The sequence below is a fragment of the Ruditapes philippinarum genome, unplaced genomic scaffold (genome assembly GCF_026571515.1).
Source record: "Ruditapes philippinarum isolate M1 unplaced genomic scaffold, ASM2657151v2 ctg1405_1_1_1_1, whole genome shotgun sequence".
Taxonomy (NCBI): Eukaryota; Metazoa; Mollusca; class Bivalvia; order Venerida; family Veneridae; genus Ruditapes; species Ruditapes philippinarum.
This window is the reverse complement of record NW_026859215.1, coordinates 64,735-81,050: the sequence shown is the minus strand read 5'-3', so window position 1 is coordinate 81,050 and position 16,316 is coordinate 64,735. Positions and strand designations below refer to the sequence as shown.

Sequence of the window (16,316 nt, the reverse complement as noted above, 5' to 3'; positions counted from 1 at the left end):
CTAGGAATTGTTTGCTTTTCCTTATATGTGCCTTTAATGAACTATACCGTTTGCCCCATTTTCAGCCCTCGGCACGCTGTTTTTAGTACATGTAGAAAAAGAAAGTATTCCCAATGTAAGGTGTAGACAAAATGGGTTCCATACTATCTATACATATAATTTGCACAAATATATCCTTATGTCATATGATATGGAAGAAATATTCAACAAATTGCCATACAGTTTAAGAATAAACTGGCTTCATGTGACTCTGTGGGGGGCACAAAATATACCAGATATGTTCCTGCCAGACACTAATATATGCTATGTTTTTTTCAGTCCTACACAGTAGAAAATCTATTTGGCATGCACAATGTTCATATAGGTTTATGTGTAAAGTCAAAAACAAAGAGACAAAGCATTTGTCAGGGCCTTCACAGCATTATAGACATCACAATGTGGGTCTCCTAGGGAATCGAAATTCACCAAGTGACAGTGCAAAAACCAAATTTTCCGACTAGTCGATCTTGCTCGCTCAGCTTTAAAATGGTCAAAATCTCACCAGAAAACCTAGATTATATATCCACCTGCCCTAAAGTGGTTTCAAGCACAAATTTACCTCCATACAATGATTTTGCATCACTCGAAACACTTCGGGTGGCCATATTTCACACATACAGCTGAAATTCATTAAATGCATGCCTTTTTCCTAATTTAAAAGTCATAAAAAGCAGGAAAACAACATCTAATTTAACCTTCATAGCTCTATATGTGAAAATTAGCATTCTTCTAAAGCTGTATCTCCTAGAATAAGAAGGTGTAATCAATTGAAGCACACAGCAGACACAGCACCTTTAATACATTTCACAAAGAATTTCTGGTATTTGAGTTACCTCCCCTTTTTAAAGCTGACTTTCTGACACTGTGTTTAATATTATTATTAAATTTCATCATCATTGTAGTCAGTGTGTATTCTAAAGCATTTACACAAAGTTTAATGAGAAAAAACAAGGATTGATAAAATTTCATTTTACCTGAAGACGCGATGGTACGATGGTGAAAACGCCATGGCACGATGGTAAAACGCAATGGTACGACGGTGAAAATGCGATGACCGCGAAGGTACGATAGTGAAAACGCGATGATTCGATGATGAAAGCGTGATGGCACAATAGTAAAAAAGCGATGGTACGATGGTGAAAACGCGATGACACGATAATGAAAACGCGATGGTACCATGGTGAAAGCGCGATGGTACGATGTTGAAAACACGATAGTACAATGGTGGTAACGCGATGACACTATGGTGAAAACGCTATGGTACGATGGGGAATATACCATCGCGTTTTCACTATCGTGCCATCGTGTTTTCACCATAGCGCCATCGTGTTTTCATCATCGTGTCACTGTACCATTGCGTTTTAACCATTGTGCATCGCGGGTAAGAACGAAATAAAAAATCACGATTGTTCAAACGGAACACCGTAGGTAATGCATAAGGTTGGTCATACCTTAAGTGTAACAAATGTTATTGTCGTTTTGTCTCTTTGGGCATTTTGTACATTATTTACAGCTATGTGTTATTTTAATGGTTCATCTTTTTAAGAAAGCTTGAAATAAATGATAGCTTACAGTGTGGTAGGGGATCTCGATCTGCACAATTCTTGTATGAATATCGTCCAGTAAAATGAAATATCGGTGTATTTGTCGTGCAATTTCCATACAGAACTTTAGAGTTTAGGAGTTCCTAAAGTAATGATAAGGTTTTAGTTGCTTTTATGTTACTTAAACTTAAACTGATATTTGGTATTTCGATTTAAAAAAACAACAACAATGAAAGGCATTAACTAAGAGTGAATTGGTATATAACAGAAGGTCTTTAATAAAAAATACGTATATTAACTTTGTGAGTGTTTAATACCTCACATGACAACAAACAACGAAATAAATATACACATGGATGTTGTTGCTAAATATAAGCTACAGATTCCGATATTACATATATATTTATATAACAGACAATAAATTGTTATAAACAAATTTTTCAATTATTCATCATACAAATTTTCACACTTTATCACTTAGAACAATATAAACATTTTTTTTTCCTTTCAGCAATATTCTATAAGAATATCCAAATGATATATTGTGTAGTTTTATCAATATTTGAAATACTTATGGCCGGATAGTGTAATTATTGCAATGATCAAATTTTATGTATATTTATTGACCATTAAGTTTTCTGTTTGGGACATTTATGTATACGTAATTTATACATAATACATCATTGTATCAAAGTCATATCAACATAATTATTTGAGTAAAGTTTATTATGTCTAAAGTGAAAAGCAAAATCAATTTGTTTTCATTCTTGTACATATTTCTTCAAAATAAAAAAAAAAATGCCTGAAAGATTTAAACATACTTACAGGGTAAAAAAAATATAATACTAAAGATGAAAAACTTATCATCGACTGTTATTTTAAGATTACTCAAGGTGATTTGAAAAAATATGAATAATACATCAAAAATTGTCAACATCACTACCATGCGAAACACGTTGAGATGCAATGACAAATAAATATAAGGCTATTTGAAAACTTCAGTTTTGTTGTTGTTTCCTGTTGTATAGTTTGAATTACATAAAGTCAACGTTTACTTTAGATGTTATATTTTCTTTCAAACTTTGTACTATTGTATATTTTTAGCCATTTTGTTTGACATTTTTCTGTCTGTATCTGATTTATCACGATCATCCAATTGTTTGCTGATTAGATGAGAGATATGCCTATTTTAATCTTGTTCAGTTTTTCGCACTCAATGTCTACATCCATTTGATATCCTTATATATTCAGATTCTCCTTTGTTTACATGTTGAAGAGAAGGTATTTATACCACGTTCGAGTTGTTCATTCGCATTTTGCAATTACAAGTCGTTCGCCGAAGATTGTTAATAAGGTTAACATCGATTTACAGTTTGAGAATATAAAAGATCCATAAACAATTAACATTTGATTGAAGGGATTTCTACCAAAATGTGCAAGCTACTTATCATAACTGTTATTTTTGGATATGTTGCTGCCAAACATGAAAGCAATATTTATCTACCACTGGTAAAGATGCAAAGTGATGAAAGTAGCGAGTCAGATATTTCAAACCGTTTAAAGTGTACGTGCGATTCAAACAGGAAAGACCTTGCCACAAAAGCAGATCTGGCGAAGTTGAAGAAAGAAATGATTGCGGATATGTCTGCTCTTATGTTAGTTAAACCTAAACCGAAACCCATTGACTGCGGAGATATTTACAATGAAGGTCACAATAAAACTGGCATTTACACTATTTACCCTACTTCCAATAACAAAGGCATCTCAGTACGTTGCGATATGAACACATCAGGTGGTGGATGGACTGTTATACAAAGAAGGGTTTCTAAAAGCGACTTTTATAAGACATGGGACGAATATGAGACTGGTTTTGGTAACCTCAGTGATAACTTCTATCTTGGGAACCGCATTATACATGAGATCACCAGCCAAGGCAAATATCAGAAATATCAGCTTCGAGTTGACCTTACCAGCTTTCAAGGAGAATCTGCATATGCAGAGTACAGTCAGTTTTCTATTGGTGATTCTGAATCCAGTTACAGACTGGATGTTAGTGGATATTCTGGTACTGCAGGTGATGCTCTTGAGTATCATAATGGCATGAAATTTTCTACAAAAGACAGAGACAACGACCCCGACGGTTCTCATTGTGCAGATAAATATCGCGGTGCATGGTGGTACAAGAAATGTCATCATTCAAACCTAAATGGACTGTATGGTTCTAACGAATTCGGAAAGGGTACAAACTGGTACCAGTGGAAAGGACATCACACTTCGATGGAAACCATGGAAATGAAAATTCGTAATATTTGTAAAGTATAAGTTCAAGACTGCAGTGTACATAATGCATCAAATACACTTATACTATTTCGTTCCGAGTACAAAAAGATTGTGTTTACGTATTATATTATTAGAATATACGTATTATATAGTATTCCAATACTGTAATTTTTTTCTTTATTTTTTTTACTTATTAACCATGTGAAAAATTGTGTTATAATTGTATTATTTGTTTATTTCACGCATTCAAAAATATATCAAAATTATCTTATGTACTCGAATCACGCTAAAATGACATTTGTAAAAGTCCCAGCATAAATTTCTGTAAAAATGCTATATATTTTGGGTTTGAAGCGGGATTATATCTATATATGTTGAACGAAATTAAGACATCGACAGAATCACCGAGTAGTTTTAAAACAGTTTTCTAGTAATGTGACTTGAAACCCTAAAAGTTACAATAAGAGATATTGTGGATATAGTATGATTGAAACAAACCTAAATCATTCATTTGACATGTTCTTTAACGTTTCCAGATATCACTGTGACAACTTTTGTGAAATCTTAACACTCTTACCTGACCCACGTGGATCAGGTTAGGAAACCACCATTTTTTTCTTTATAAGGAGAAAAGTTTTTTTCCTGTGACAGCATAGTGTATTTATTTCGAGGACATTTACAGATAAATGAATGAAAAATTCAAAATAAAAAAAATAAAAATTTTGCCTATGTATCCCTTTAAACAGACTATGATATATATCATGATTATGTAAGAAGTGTAGTTTTTTGACACTGTTAACGCTGACCAAATTATCTTAATGTAATTATTTCTGTTTTAATATTATATAGAAATGTATATTTGATGTCTTTATTACACAGTTATAAGATTGAATTCATGAATAAGCGTCTATTGTTTAACGTTAAAGTACGGTTACTTCTTTAGTTTAATCATTGGTGTTAAATGAAATATTGATAATATTATTTTGTAAATATAGTGACATGTTTAAGTAAAGACACGTTAATCATAGAAACTATTAATACTTATCTAAAGATGTTTCACAATTTAGTACTACTCTATAGAAATATTTATTATACTATTTAGCTATTTGAAAACTTTTCATTAAATTTTTAATCATCACGAAATGAAATTATGTCTTAGTTCTTGCTAACAAATTAAATAAGTTTTGAAATATTTTTTTAAACTATTGCTCATAAAATCACTTAAGTCAACATTCTATTTTTTAAAGAGTCACACCTTTCTAGAATTTTTCTTTTGCAATTTTTGATAACAATATAATTCACAATGTTGAACACTCTTAAATGTCATAATTACCAATCGAGTACTGAGAACGATGTAACAATATCAATGGCGTTGTTTCAATATTTTGGTACTTTTACTTTTACAATAAACGAAACTCATGTATCTCTATATGTTTAATAAATATGGATTCTCCATGATATTCCAAATTTTAATAGGTATTTATATACTCATGTAACTGATAGAAAGTATTTGCTATATGCAGGTATAGACAATTAAGTGTTTAATAATCTTTAATCTTCTCTACATGGAAAAAATTGGTTACTTTATATATGTACGTTCATTAAAAGCAATTAAGATATGTGTGTAAAATTTTATATATTGTCTTCAGTAATTCATTACAGCTGTGTAAAAAATCAACACATACTTGACTCATTAATGCCTAACATTATTCATCTAAAATATCATTACAGCGACATAACTAGACTCGACAGTGTATTGGGTACTCATTTTAGTATTTCATATCGATCGATGAAGCTCAGAGAAAGTCGGTGGTTCTTGTCAGGGGCCCGCTTGTGTCTGAAATCAGGTCTCCGGTCGCTTAGAATTTTCAAAGATTACTATTTACCCAAGAAAATCAATTAAAGGTACTACGTGTATTACAGTTTCTTTCGAAAACACACATATAATGTCCTTTAGAATAAAAAGATGAGCATAATACTGACGAAACCTGAATGTCTAATATACCAAGCCATACAAAATCATTAAAAAAAACTTGCAGCAGTAGAATATTAAACAGGAATGGGGCATGATACCGGAAGATGTGGGCAGCCTTTAAGACGCCATCTTTTATTGCTACAATAATTGACACGAATACAGTTACAAAACATGTAAAACTATTACAAAGCTTATCTGGGTAAAATTTGAAATTATTCAGTTGGACAAGATCCCCACCCTCTGTTAAATGGAAATAGTCATATAGTTTTTGTCCGCCCTCCTTCCATCCTTACTTCTTTGCGACTGTGTCAGTGCATGGAAACAGTTGGAAAAGAGAAGGCAGCTTAAATACTATCGCTTACCGGTCCAAATTTAATCCAAAACGTCTGTAGGTAGGCACTTTCAGTAGTTATTTCCACTAACTTTTTAAATTTCTCGACATTGTACATGCATGCAATCCTGATCCGCATATACCTAATGCGTACCCCGTTTCGCATGGTACAGATTGAGCGAAGCTGGCTAACAGCGGGAAACCGGGAATGCTTACTTTGAATATCCGGATCAGGATTTGTATACATGTAATGTCTGGAAATTTAAGAATTTAGTAGAAATAACTACTGAAAGTACCTACCTACAGGCGTTTTGGCTTAAATTTGGACCGGTAAGCGATAGTATTATAGCTGCTTTTTTTCAACTGTTTGCACGATTGACATTAGATTATTATTAAGAAAAAGATCGATTTGTGTTCTAAATCGTTTTCTTACGGCTCATTTTCAAGCAATGTCAAGACAAAAAGTGAATTTTTGCTTTAAAATTCCATCTTTTGTCGTGCCAAATGGTCTAATATTGTACTTTTTTCGAAAGAGAAATGATTTCTGAGTAGATTGCACTTTATTTGGTGAAAATTGGATGACAATTAAAAAGATCTGGGAGGTAAAATAAGGCCTGGGGGTAGTTCCGTGGCGAACCTTTCTACCTTTACTATATTTATAGTCCATGTATATATGGATTGAATTTTTAAAAACAATTTTTCTTTGTTGTTTTATTGAAAATAGGATGAAAATAAACATTTTGAGTGAAAAAAATATTCCATTTATAAAAATAGGTGGCCTTGGTCATGTTAACTATCCAACATGCACCGACTGCCTGAGGTCGTATAATTAAGTACAAGCAAGGTTTTACGCACGCGTTGAATGGCGGCAAAGGAATGGTCAGCTGTGCACTGCATACTTTAAGTATAAACAAAATATGCTACAAAGACGTATGTCTGTTTAGATCTGTGCAGTTGTTGGAATAAAAAAATAAGCATAACCACATGAAAATTTCATTACGACGTACTAGTAGTACTCGTTTTATACTGTGACATGACAGGTACCCTTCAGTCAATGTCGTACATTGTGCAAGCAATCCGACACCACGTATCTTATTGAACACACGTGTGGCATCGCCTTACTATATAAAAGGCAGCTATTAAACTTTTTGAAGCCGCACAGTACTATGCGAATCATCTAAAAATACTTTAAAATAAATACATTTAAATTTCCTCAAACAAACTTATTTCCTAGTTTGTAAAAGAAACAAAGAGATAGATTTAAAAATTCTGATGTTTTATTACAATCCAATGCAACACCAATGCGTTATGCTCCATGTAAAACAGTTCCCCTTTGTACGGTGTTCCGTTTGGACAGTCGTGACTTTTTATTTAGTCTGTACCCGAGATGCACGATAGTACGATGGTGACAACGCAATGTCACGATGGTAAGATGGTGAAAACACGATGGTGCGATGATGAAAACGCGATGGTGCGATGGTGAAATCGCAATGGCGCGATAGTACGATGGTGAAAACGAGATGTTATTTTCCCATCTACTTTTATTCCTATATTCATATGATCAAGCTTTCATTCAAGTTATTTATGTGAATGTTGAAGGCCGTCGTAGACAGACGACATTTCTGCTTTAGTTACCATTAGATTTGTGAGCAAACTCCTTTCTCGCTTGAATTGTCAAGGAGTTGTTTTGTAATTGTCGTTCTTAATATCTGGTGTTTTAACATATAAACTAAAATAAAAACAAGTTTTACATTTGACTAATTTTCTGTACTATTTGATTTTCCGTGAAATTTAACGTTAGTGTTACAAAACGGATTCGCTTTAAACATGCTTTTATTATAGCACAATATGCCAAAGAGTAAAATGTCAATGTTAACGTGAAATTAAAAGAAATTTGCATTTTATCATATTTATTTTCAACTTTATTAAAACTGTCACATGAGTAATCAGTAACCCTCGTGACCCACACAAACATCTAAAAATACCCTTGAGAAATTATCGGTTATGTTCATTTTATAAAAAGACATGGCAGTTGTTATATTTTATCATAAACATTTGAAATAATCAATCATTGTTCAATCGCCATTAAATTAGTCAATATTTTGACATGCAACTAATTATCTCATCTAGACAGTGAAACAATGAGTATAATGTCAACTTATTTGAGTCTGTAGTATTAGACATGAAAGGCAGTGATTGAACGAGTCCATTTAAAATGTTTAAAGTATATTTTAAATATAAAATGATCAACCACAATTTATATGGTTTACGGAGAAAAAGGCTGTTTACCGCTATCTATTGATATAAATCTTTTTACAGTACGTTTTTGTGTCGCCTTTTCGGAGTAGTGGCGACATATAGGGATCACGTCTCCGTCGTCCGTCTGTCCGTCCGTCTATCCGTCTGTCCGTCACAAAACTTGTCCGGACTACTCCTAATAAACTACTGGTGCAATTTCATCCAAACTTTACAGGAATGATCAGTACCAAGTCTAGTTGTGCATATTGTCAGCATTTTCCGGTTCAATGATTTTTGTCAGAGTTATGGCCCTTTAATAATTTTTATTTTTAAAGTTTGTTCGGACTACTTCTCTTATACCACTAATGCAATTTCAATTAAACTTTACAGGATTAATCTGTAGCTCAAGTCCTTGCGCATAATGCACGGGTTTTCCGTTTGACTGATTTTGGCCGAGTTATGGCCCTTTGATAAAAAGGTGTTTTTTTCTGTGTGTTGCCAGATACACAAAAGCTTGTCCGGACTACTCCTCAAAAACTACTGGTGCAATTTCATCCAAACTTTACAGGAATGATCAGTAACAAATCTAGTTGTGCACTGTCCGTCTGTCTGTCCGTCTGTCACAAAACTTGTCCCAACATAAAATTTGCCATCATGAGGCGACACATGTGATTACTGATCGCTCTTGTTTCCATAGCAACGGTATTGCATTTCGTGCATGTGCATTCTGCGTAGGGCAAAAGGAATGAATTAAAGCGGTTAATACTTAAAACGTGAATTGATGTTTATAACATATATACAAAATTAGCGGGACTAATAATTTAACGACCAAAAGTTCTCTATTCAAGGTATCATTAGATGACTTTTTCATCAGTTATTTAAATTGAAACAGCAGGGTGTTACAGATAAACTTTTATTACCCATGTATTACATAATATTACACAATTGGTATTCCTTTGAAAGTGGACTGGCAAGGCAGTAAGTTTCAAACAGATTGACATGTGACCGGTTGTTATTTGCCAGCTAGTTTACAATATCATTCAACCTGGACGTTTTAGTACCATGACATAGTTAATCACTTAAAATTATGAACATCTGGAAACAAAGTGATCCATCGGAAGCATTAATCACAACAGAATAACATAAGAATTGCAGACTCGGGGGATACTGAACAAGCGCAACATCCCTCACGCCCCCTAGCACCAGTTTGAGCGGAACTCAATTCTCAACACTTAATAGTACTGGCATCAATGATCCCGAAGGATCAGAAAAATATAACAACACTGAAATAATGAAGGGGCAACTTTTTACAGCTGCCACACAGCACTTGCTGTTGTGAAGTATGAAAATCTGGAAACAAAGTAATCCCTCGGATCATTAATCACAACATAATTACATAAGAATTGCAGACTTGGTTTGATTGAGTCTGTACATGAGAGATACTGAACAAGTGCAACATCCCTCACGTTTCCTAAAACCGGCCTGAGCGGAAACTCAATTCTCAACAGTTAAAAGTGCTGGCATCAATGATCTCGAAGGACCAGAAAAATATAACAACACTGAAGTGAAGTACGGAGCAACTTTTTACAGCTGCCACACAGCACTTCAAACCTGCTATTGTGAAGTATAAAAATCTGGAAACAAATTAATCCCTCGGAAGCATTAATCACAACAGAATTACAGAATTACGTAAGAATTGCAGACTCGGTGTAATTGAGTCTGTACATGAGGGATACTGAACAAGTGCAACATACATCACGCCCCCTAGCACCGGCTTGAGCGGTACTCAATTCTCAACACTTAATAGTGCTGACATCAATATTCCCGAAAGACCAGAAAAATATAATAACACTGAAGTGAAGTACGGGACAACTTTTTACAGCTGCCACATAGCACTTCACACCAGCACGTAAATCTTAACTTGAATTTAAACCAATCTTATCGTAGTTTATTGATTTTGTGTAGTGACAAATAGTGTACGTGACGTGCATTTTCATGTGTTACCAGGTGCCGGATAAAATGTGTGTTATTTCACCAGCTATCCTAACTTCTCAAGAGTTTGAAAAATTATCTAAATAGATATGTGACTTAAAAAATTTTTTTTGGCATCACAGTCAAGTCAGATTATTGATAAAATAAGGTAAACTAGAAACTTAATTTTAAATGCATTATCACGTGCTCTGACTTTTTTTCAGAATGATAATTAGCCTCGAATATATAAATTATAAAATTTATTTAGTTTTTATATGGTCAATTTCAACAACAATTAAATTGACTGATTTATTTGCCAATATAAATATTTCCACATTTTTTCGAACAATTATCTCTATATAAGGGTCGTGTTCGTAAGGTGGAATTCTTAAACAATGCCTTTTTATGGCAATTTTGGCCACTAAACTATAAAATCAGCTTTTGTGTTTATTTGATATGATTTTCTAATTTTTACCTTCAACTAACTTGGAACTGCCAAGAACTTCTACAACAATTTTATTTAGGGCGATGCTTTTTTTGGACTACGCAAATTGTGCATGCGCGAGAAAATACTACATCCGGTCAATTTTTCATAGCAACGGACCGCGTCGTAGAAAGGTCTATAAATGAAAACATACGATATTATATATATAATCCTTCAAAAAAATAAGTGAAAATAATATGACAAAAACTCCTTAGGTTGCAAACCTTTACACAATTTTCTTTTATAAAATGAGGTTTATTTGATATATGGAATGCACAAAATTTTGAAAACGAGAAGTGGTTTAAACTCACAATAGAAACCAAAAATTGGGCCCAAACCAAATCAATTAAAGGTCCTGTATGTTTTGTGATTGATATTGTTACTGTGTGTATACCACACTTGCAAAAAAATTATATATGTATATATTTTTCAAATAAAACAATTTTAAAACATCGAAGAATATGTAAAATGTGTACTGCAAATATTTGTGCACATTATATTTAATCAATAAATTACATGCATTCATTTTTTATTGGATAATTTGACTTCGAATTTATAGAAAATAATTTTCTAATTACCCCCCTTTATTTACATGAAATGTTAAATTGGGTAATATCTTTATAAATAATGCTTCTTAGAACTTACAATATTGACAAATCTTAATTTGAGCATCATGTTAATGTACTAAAACCATAAAAAAATGTGTTACAGGATCTTTAAGAATTATTATTCGAGTATGGTTTTGGGTTTGCCTTGATTTAGCAAGAAATAGGTAATCCTGACCTGTTTATAGATTTGTTTAAACAGAGACTGGTTAATTGCTACACTCGAAATTGGCAAATTCAGTCGATGCTTTCATTACAGAAATTTGAAATCACTATTAAATGTAGAAAAATACTTTATATTGGATTTACCATTCGTTTATAAAAAATCTTTTTCTAAGTTTAGAAATGTTCTAACCACAAACTTAAACATTTAAATATATATATAAATAAATAGAAATATCTCATTTAATGATTGTCAGTTTCATGCTTTTTTTCATTGCTATAAATATAATGAAGTACGCTAACTATACTTATCGAAGAACAAATTTAAATGATTTTTTACTCATTAATGAACTCAAGTTGTGATACAGCAATATGTAATGTCTTCATTTATATACACCATATTCTTTGTATATCAGTTGATATTAATCGGGGGACGTAAAATGATTGTCCATGTTGTATTGTATATTATGAGCCGGTGGTCTTATTATCAAATAAACATGTTGTTGTTGTTACTGTTATTCAAGCTTAAACATCTCATTAATAAGAAAACATGAGCGAATATTTGAAATTATGAAAAGCGGTTAAAAATAATTTTAAGATAACTAAAACTTTTGATCATGTACATTCCGAGACTGTTATACAAATATTTCATTGATTTATACTTTGATTTATAATAATTACTCACATAACATTGTTTTGTTTGTAATATAGTTTTGTCTTAAACTAAAACACCTTTTCTATTAGCTTAAAACTATTGGATTAGACATGTCATTGTAAATGATTAGAATATTAGAACGTATATGAATGTACATAACTTGTCAGTTGTTTATATTATTACTTAATTCTTCTTTTTATTGAGATAATTATCAACGTAATTTTACCTATATTTGTAAAAAATGGTATTATGGAACAAAATTATCCCCTAAGAGTTTCAACTCTTTCTATTTATGTCATTATACTGTTTATAGATCAACGACTATTTAATATATGCTTATATATGCCTAATATATGTTTGCTTTTTTTCTTTTGCTGTATTTAAAATACCAACTTGAACTTCATATGTACAGTGCACAATGATGACAACTTAAAGTTTCTAAATTTTTTGTAATTTTGCATGTTTTAAATACAAAGATCTCAAAGTTACGCAAATAGAAAGGGTGCGGGGTTAAATATTGAGAAGGCATATATGTTGATAACATTGTACCATTGCGCATGATCAACGGAAGACGATGACACGATGATGAAATCGCGATAGTACGATGGTGAAAACGCGATGGCACGATGGTGAAAACGCGATGGTACGAAAGTGAACATGCGATGGTGCGATGGTGAAAACGCGATGGCACGATAGTTCTACCGCGATGGTACAATCATGGTGAAAACGCGATGACAAGATGATGAAAGCGCGATAGCACGATGATAATAACGCGATGGTACGATGATGTAAACACGATGAAACGATAATGAAACGAGATGGTACAATGGTGAAAGCGCGATGGTACGATGGTGAAAACACGATGGTACGATAGTAAAAACCGATGACTCAATGGTGAAAACGCAATGGTACAATGGTGAAAACGCGATATAACATCGCGTTTTCACCATCGTGCTATTGTGTTTTCACCATCGCACCATCGTGTTTTCATCATCGTGTCATCTTACCATCGTGTTTTTACCATCGTGCATCGCGGGTAAGAACGAAATAAAAAAATCACGATTGTCCAAACGGAACACTGTAGGTAATGCATAAGGTGGTCGTCCAGTAAAATGAAATATTGGTGTATTTGTCTTGCAATTTCCATACAGAACTTTAGACTTTAGGAGTTCCTAATGTAATGATAAGGTTTTTAGTTGCATTTCTGTTACTTATACTGATATTTGGTATTTTGATTTAAAAAACAACAACAAAAAATAATGAAACAGGCATTAACTAAGAGTGAATTGGTATATAATAGAAGGTCTTTATTACAATATATATTAACTTTGTAAGTGTTTAATATCTCACATGACAACAAACAACGAATTAAATATACATGGATATTGTTGCTAAATATAAGCTACAGGATCCGATATTACATATATATTTATATAACAGACAATAAATTGTTCTAAAAAAATTTTATTCATCATACAAATTTTCATACTTAATCACTTAGAACAATATCAACATTTTTTCCTTTCAGCAATATTTTATAAGAATACCCAAATGATATATTGTGTAGTTTTATCAATATTTGAAATACTTATATATAGTGTAATTATTGCAATGATCAAATTTTATGTATATTTATTGACCATTAAGTTTTCTGTTTGGGACACTTACGTATACGTAATTTATACATAATACATCATTGTATCAAAGTCATATCAACAAAATTATTTGAGTAAAGTTTATTTGTCTAAAGTGAAAAGAAAAATCAATTTCTTTTCATTCTTGTACATATTTCTTCAAAGTAAAGAAAAAGACCTGAAAGATTTAAACATACTTACAGGGTAAAAAAAATAATACAATAATACTTAAGGTGAAAAACTTTTTATCGACTGTTATTTTAAGATTACTCAAGGGGTTTTTAGCACACTAAAGTTATATTTATGAAAAAAAATGTATAAAACATAAAAAATTGTCAACATAACTACGATGCGAAACGCAATGAGATGCAATGACAAATAAATATAAGGCTATTTGCAAACTTGAGTTTTGTTGTTGTTCCTGTTGTATAGTTTGAAATACATAAAGTCAACGTTTACTTTAGATGTTATATTTTCTTTCAAACTTTGTACTATTGTATACTTTTAGCCGTTTTGTTTGACATTTGTTTCTGTCTGTATCTGTTTTTATCAAGATCATCCAATTGTTTGCTGATAAGATGAGAGATATGCCTATTTTCATTTTGTTTAGTTTTTCGCACTATCAATGACTTCATTCATTTGATCTCCTTATATATTCAGATTCTCCTTTGTTTATAAATTGAAGAGGAGGTATTTATACCATGTTCGAGTTTTTCATTCGCATTTTGCAATTACAAGTCGTTCGCCGCAGATTGTTAATAAGGTTAACATCGATTTACAGTTTGAGATTATAACAAATCCATAAACAATCAACATTTGTTTGAAGGAAAATCTACAAAAATGTGCAAGCTACTTGTCATTACTGTTATTTTGGGATATGTTGCTGCCAAACATGAAAGCAGCATATATATTCCGCTGGTAAAGATGCATAGTGATGAAAGTAGCGAGTCAGATTTTGATAAATCCTCTGACACAGACAAATACATAAAGAAAATATTTACTGACATTTCAAACCGTCTAAAGTGTACGTGCGATTCAAACAGGACAGACCTTGCCACAAAAGCAGATCTGGCGAAGTTGAAGAAAGAAATGATTGAAGATATATCTCCTCTTATGTTAGTTGAACCTAAACCGAAACCCATTGACTGCGGAGATATTTACAATGAAGGTCACAATAAAACTGGCATTTACACTATTTACCCTACTTGCAATAAGATAGGCATCTCAGTACTTTGCGATATGGACACATCAGGTGGTGGATAGACTGTTATACAAAGGAGGGTTTCTGAAAGCGACTTTTATAAGACATGGGACGAATACGAGACTGGTTTTGGTAACCTCAGAGATAACTTCTATCTTGGGAACCGCTTCATACATGAGATCACCAGCCAAGACAAATATCAGCTTCGAGTTGACCTAACCAGTTTTCAAGGAGAATCGGCATATGCAGAGTACAGCCAGTTTTCTATTGGTGATTCTGAATCCAGTTACAAGCTTCATGTTGGTGGATATTCTGGTACTGCAGGTGACGCTCTTGAGTATCATAATGGAATGAAATTTTCTACAAAAGACAGAGACAACGACCCCGAGAGTTCTCATCATTGTGCAGATAAATATCACGGTGCATGGTGGTACAAGAGTTGTCATTTTTCAAACCTAAACGGACAGTATGGTTCTAAAGAATTCGGAAAGGGTACAAACTGGAAACAGTGGAAAGGACATCACACTTCGATGGAAACCATAGAAATGAAAATTCGTAAAAATTTGTAAAGTATAATAAGTACATGAGTGCAGTGTTCATAATACATCAAATAAAATAATAAAATTTCGTTCGGAGTACTAAAAGATTGTGTTTGCGTATTATATGATTAGAATCTACGTTTTATATAGCATTCCAATTCCATTTCTTTAAATTTAATACTTTTTCTACTTGTTTTCAAACCCTGTGAAAAAAATTGTGTTATTATTATATTATTTGTTTATTTCACGCATTAAACAGACTATGATATATATCATGATTATGAAAGGAATGTAGAATTTTGACACTGTTAACAGTAACCAAATTATCTTAATGTATTTATTTCTTTTTTAATATTGTACAGAAATGTGTATTTGATGTCTTTAATACACTTTAATAACATTGAATTCATGGGTTAGCGTCTATTGTTTAACGTTAAAGTACCGTTACTTCTTAAGTTTAATCATTGGTCACCGAGTTAAATTAAATGTTGATAATATTATTTTGTAAATATAGTGGCACGTTTCATATTAATTAAAGGCACATCAATCATAGAAACTATTAACACTTGTCTAAAGATGCTTCAAAATTTAGTACTACTTGTCATTTATAGAAATGCATATTATACTATTAAGCTATTTGAAAACTTTTCATAATATT

The 16,316-nt window shown here is 32.3% G+C and overlaps 2 protein-coding genes across 2 annotated transcripts; both read left to right on the top strand.

Moving 5' to 3' along the window:
* The first annotated feature begins 2,883 nt into the window (after positions 1-2,883).
* Positions 2,884-5,498, top strand: LOC132755637 (techylectin-5B-like). Its single transcript, XM_060746530.1, has one exon. The coding sequence runs from the start codon at positions 3,015-3,017 to the stop codon at positions 3,903-3,905; it is 891 nt and encodes a 296-aa protein (XP_060602513.1). The 5' UTR covers positions 2,884-3,014; the 3' UTR covers positions 3,906-5,498.
* Positions 5,499-14,842: 9,344 nt separating this feature from the next.
* LOC132755638 (ficolin-1-like) lies at positions 14,843-16,079 on the top strand. The gene is made up of 2 exons (XM_060746531.1): positions 14,843-15,145; positions 15,182-16,079. The coding sequence occupies exons 1-2, from the start codon at positions 14,843-14,845 to the stop codon at positions 15,686-15,688; spliced, it is 810 nt and encodes a 269-aa protein (XP_060602514.1). The 3' UTR covers positions 15,689-16,079.
* The last annotated feature ends 237 nt before the right edge of the window (positions 16,080-16,316 follow it).

Bases quoted from the DNA above. Each gene is read 5' to 3' on its own strand.
- LOC132755638 (XM_060746531.1), top strand. From the start codon at position 14,843: ATGCATAGTGATGAAAGTAGCGAGTCAGATTTTGATAAATCCTCTGAC. The intron at 15,146-15,181 runs GTACTTTGCGAT...GGTGGTGGATAG, and splicing joins GCAATAAGATAGGCATCTCA to ACTGTTATACAAAGGAGGGT.
- LOC132755637 (XM_060746530.1), top strand. From the start codon at position 3,015: ATGTGCAAGCTACTTATCATAACTGTTATTTTTGGATATGTTGCTGCC.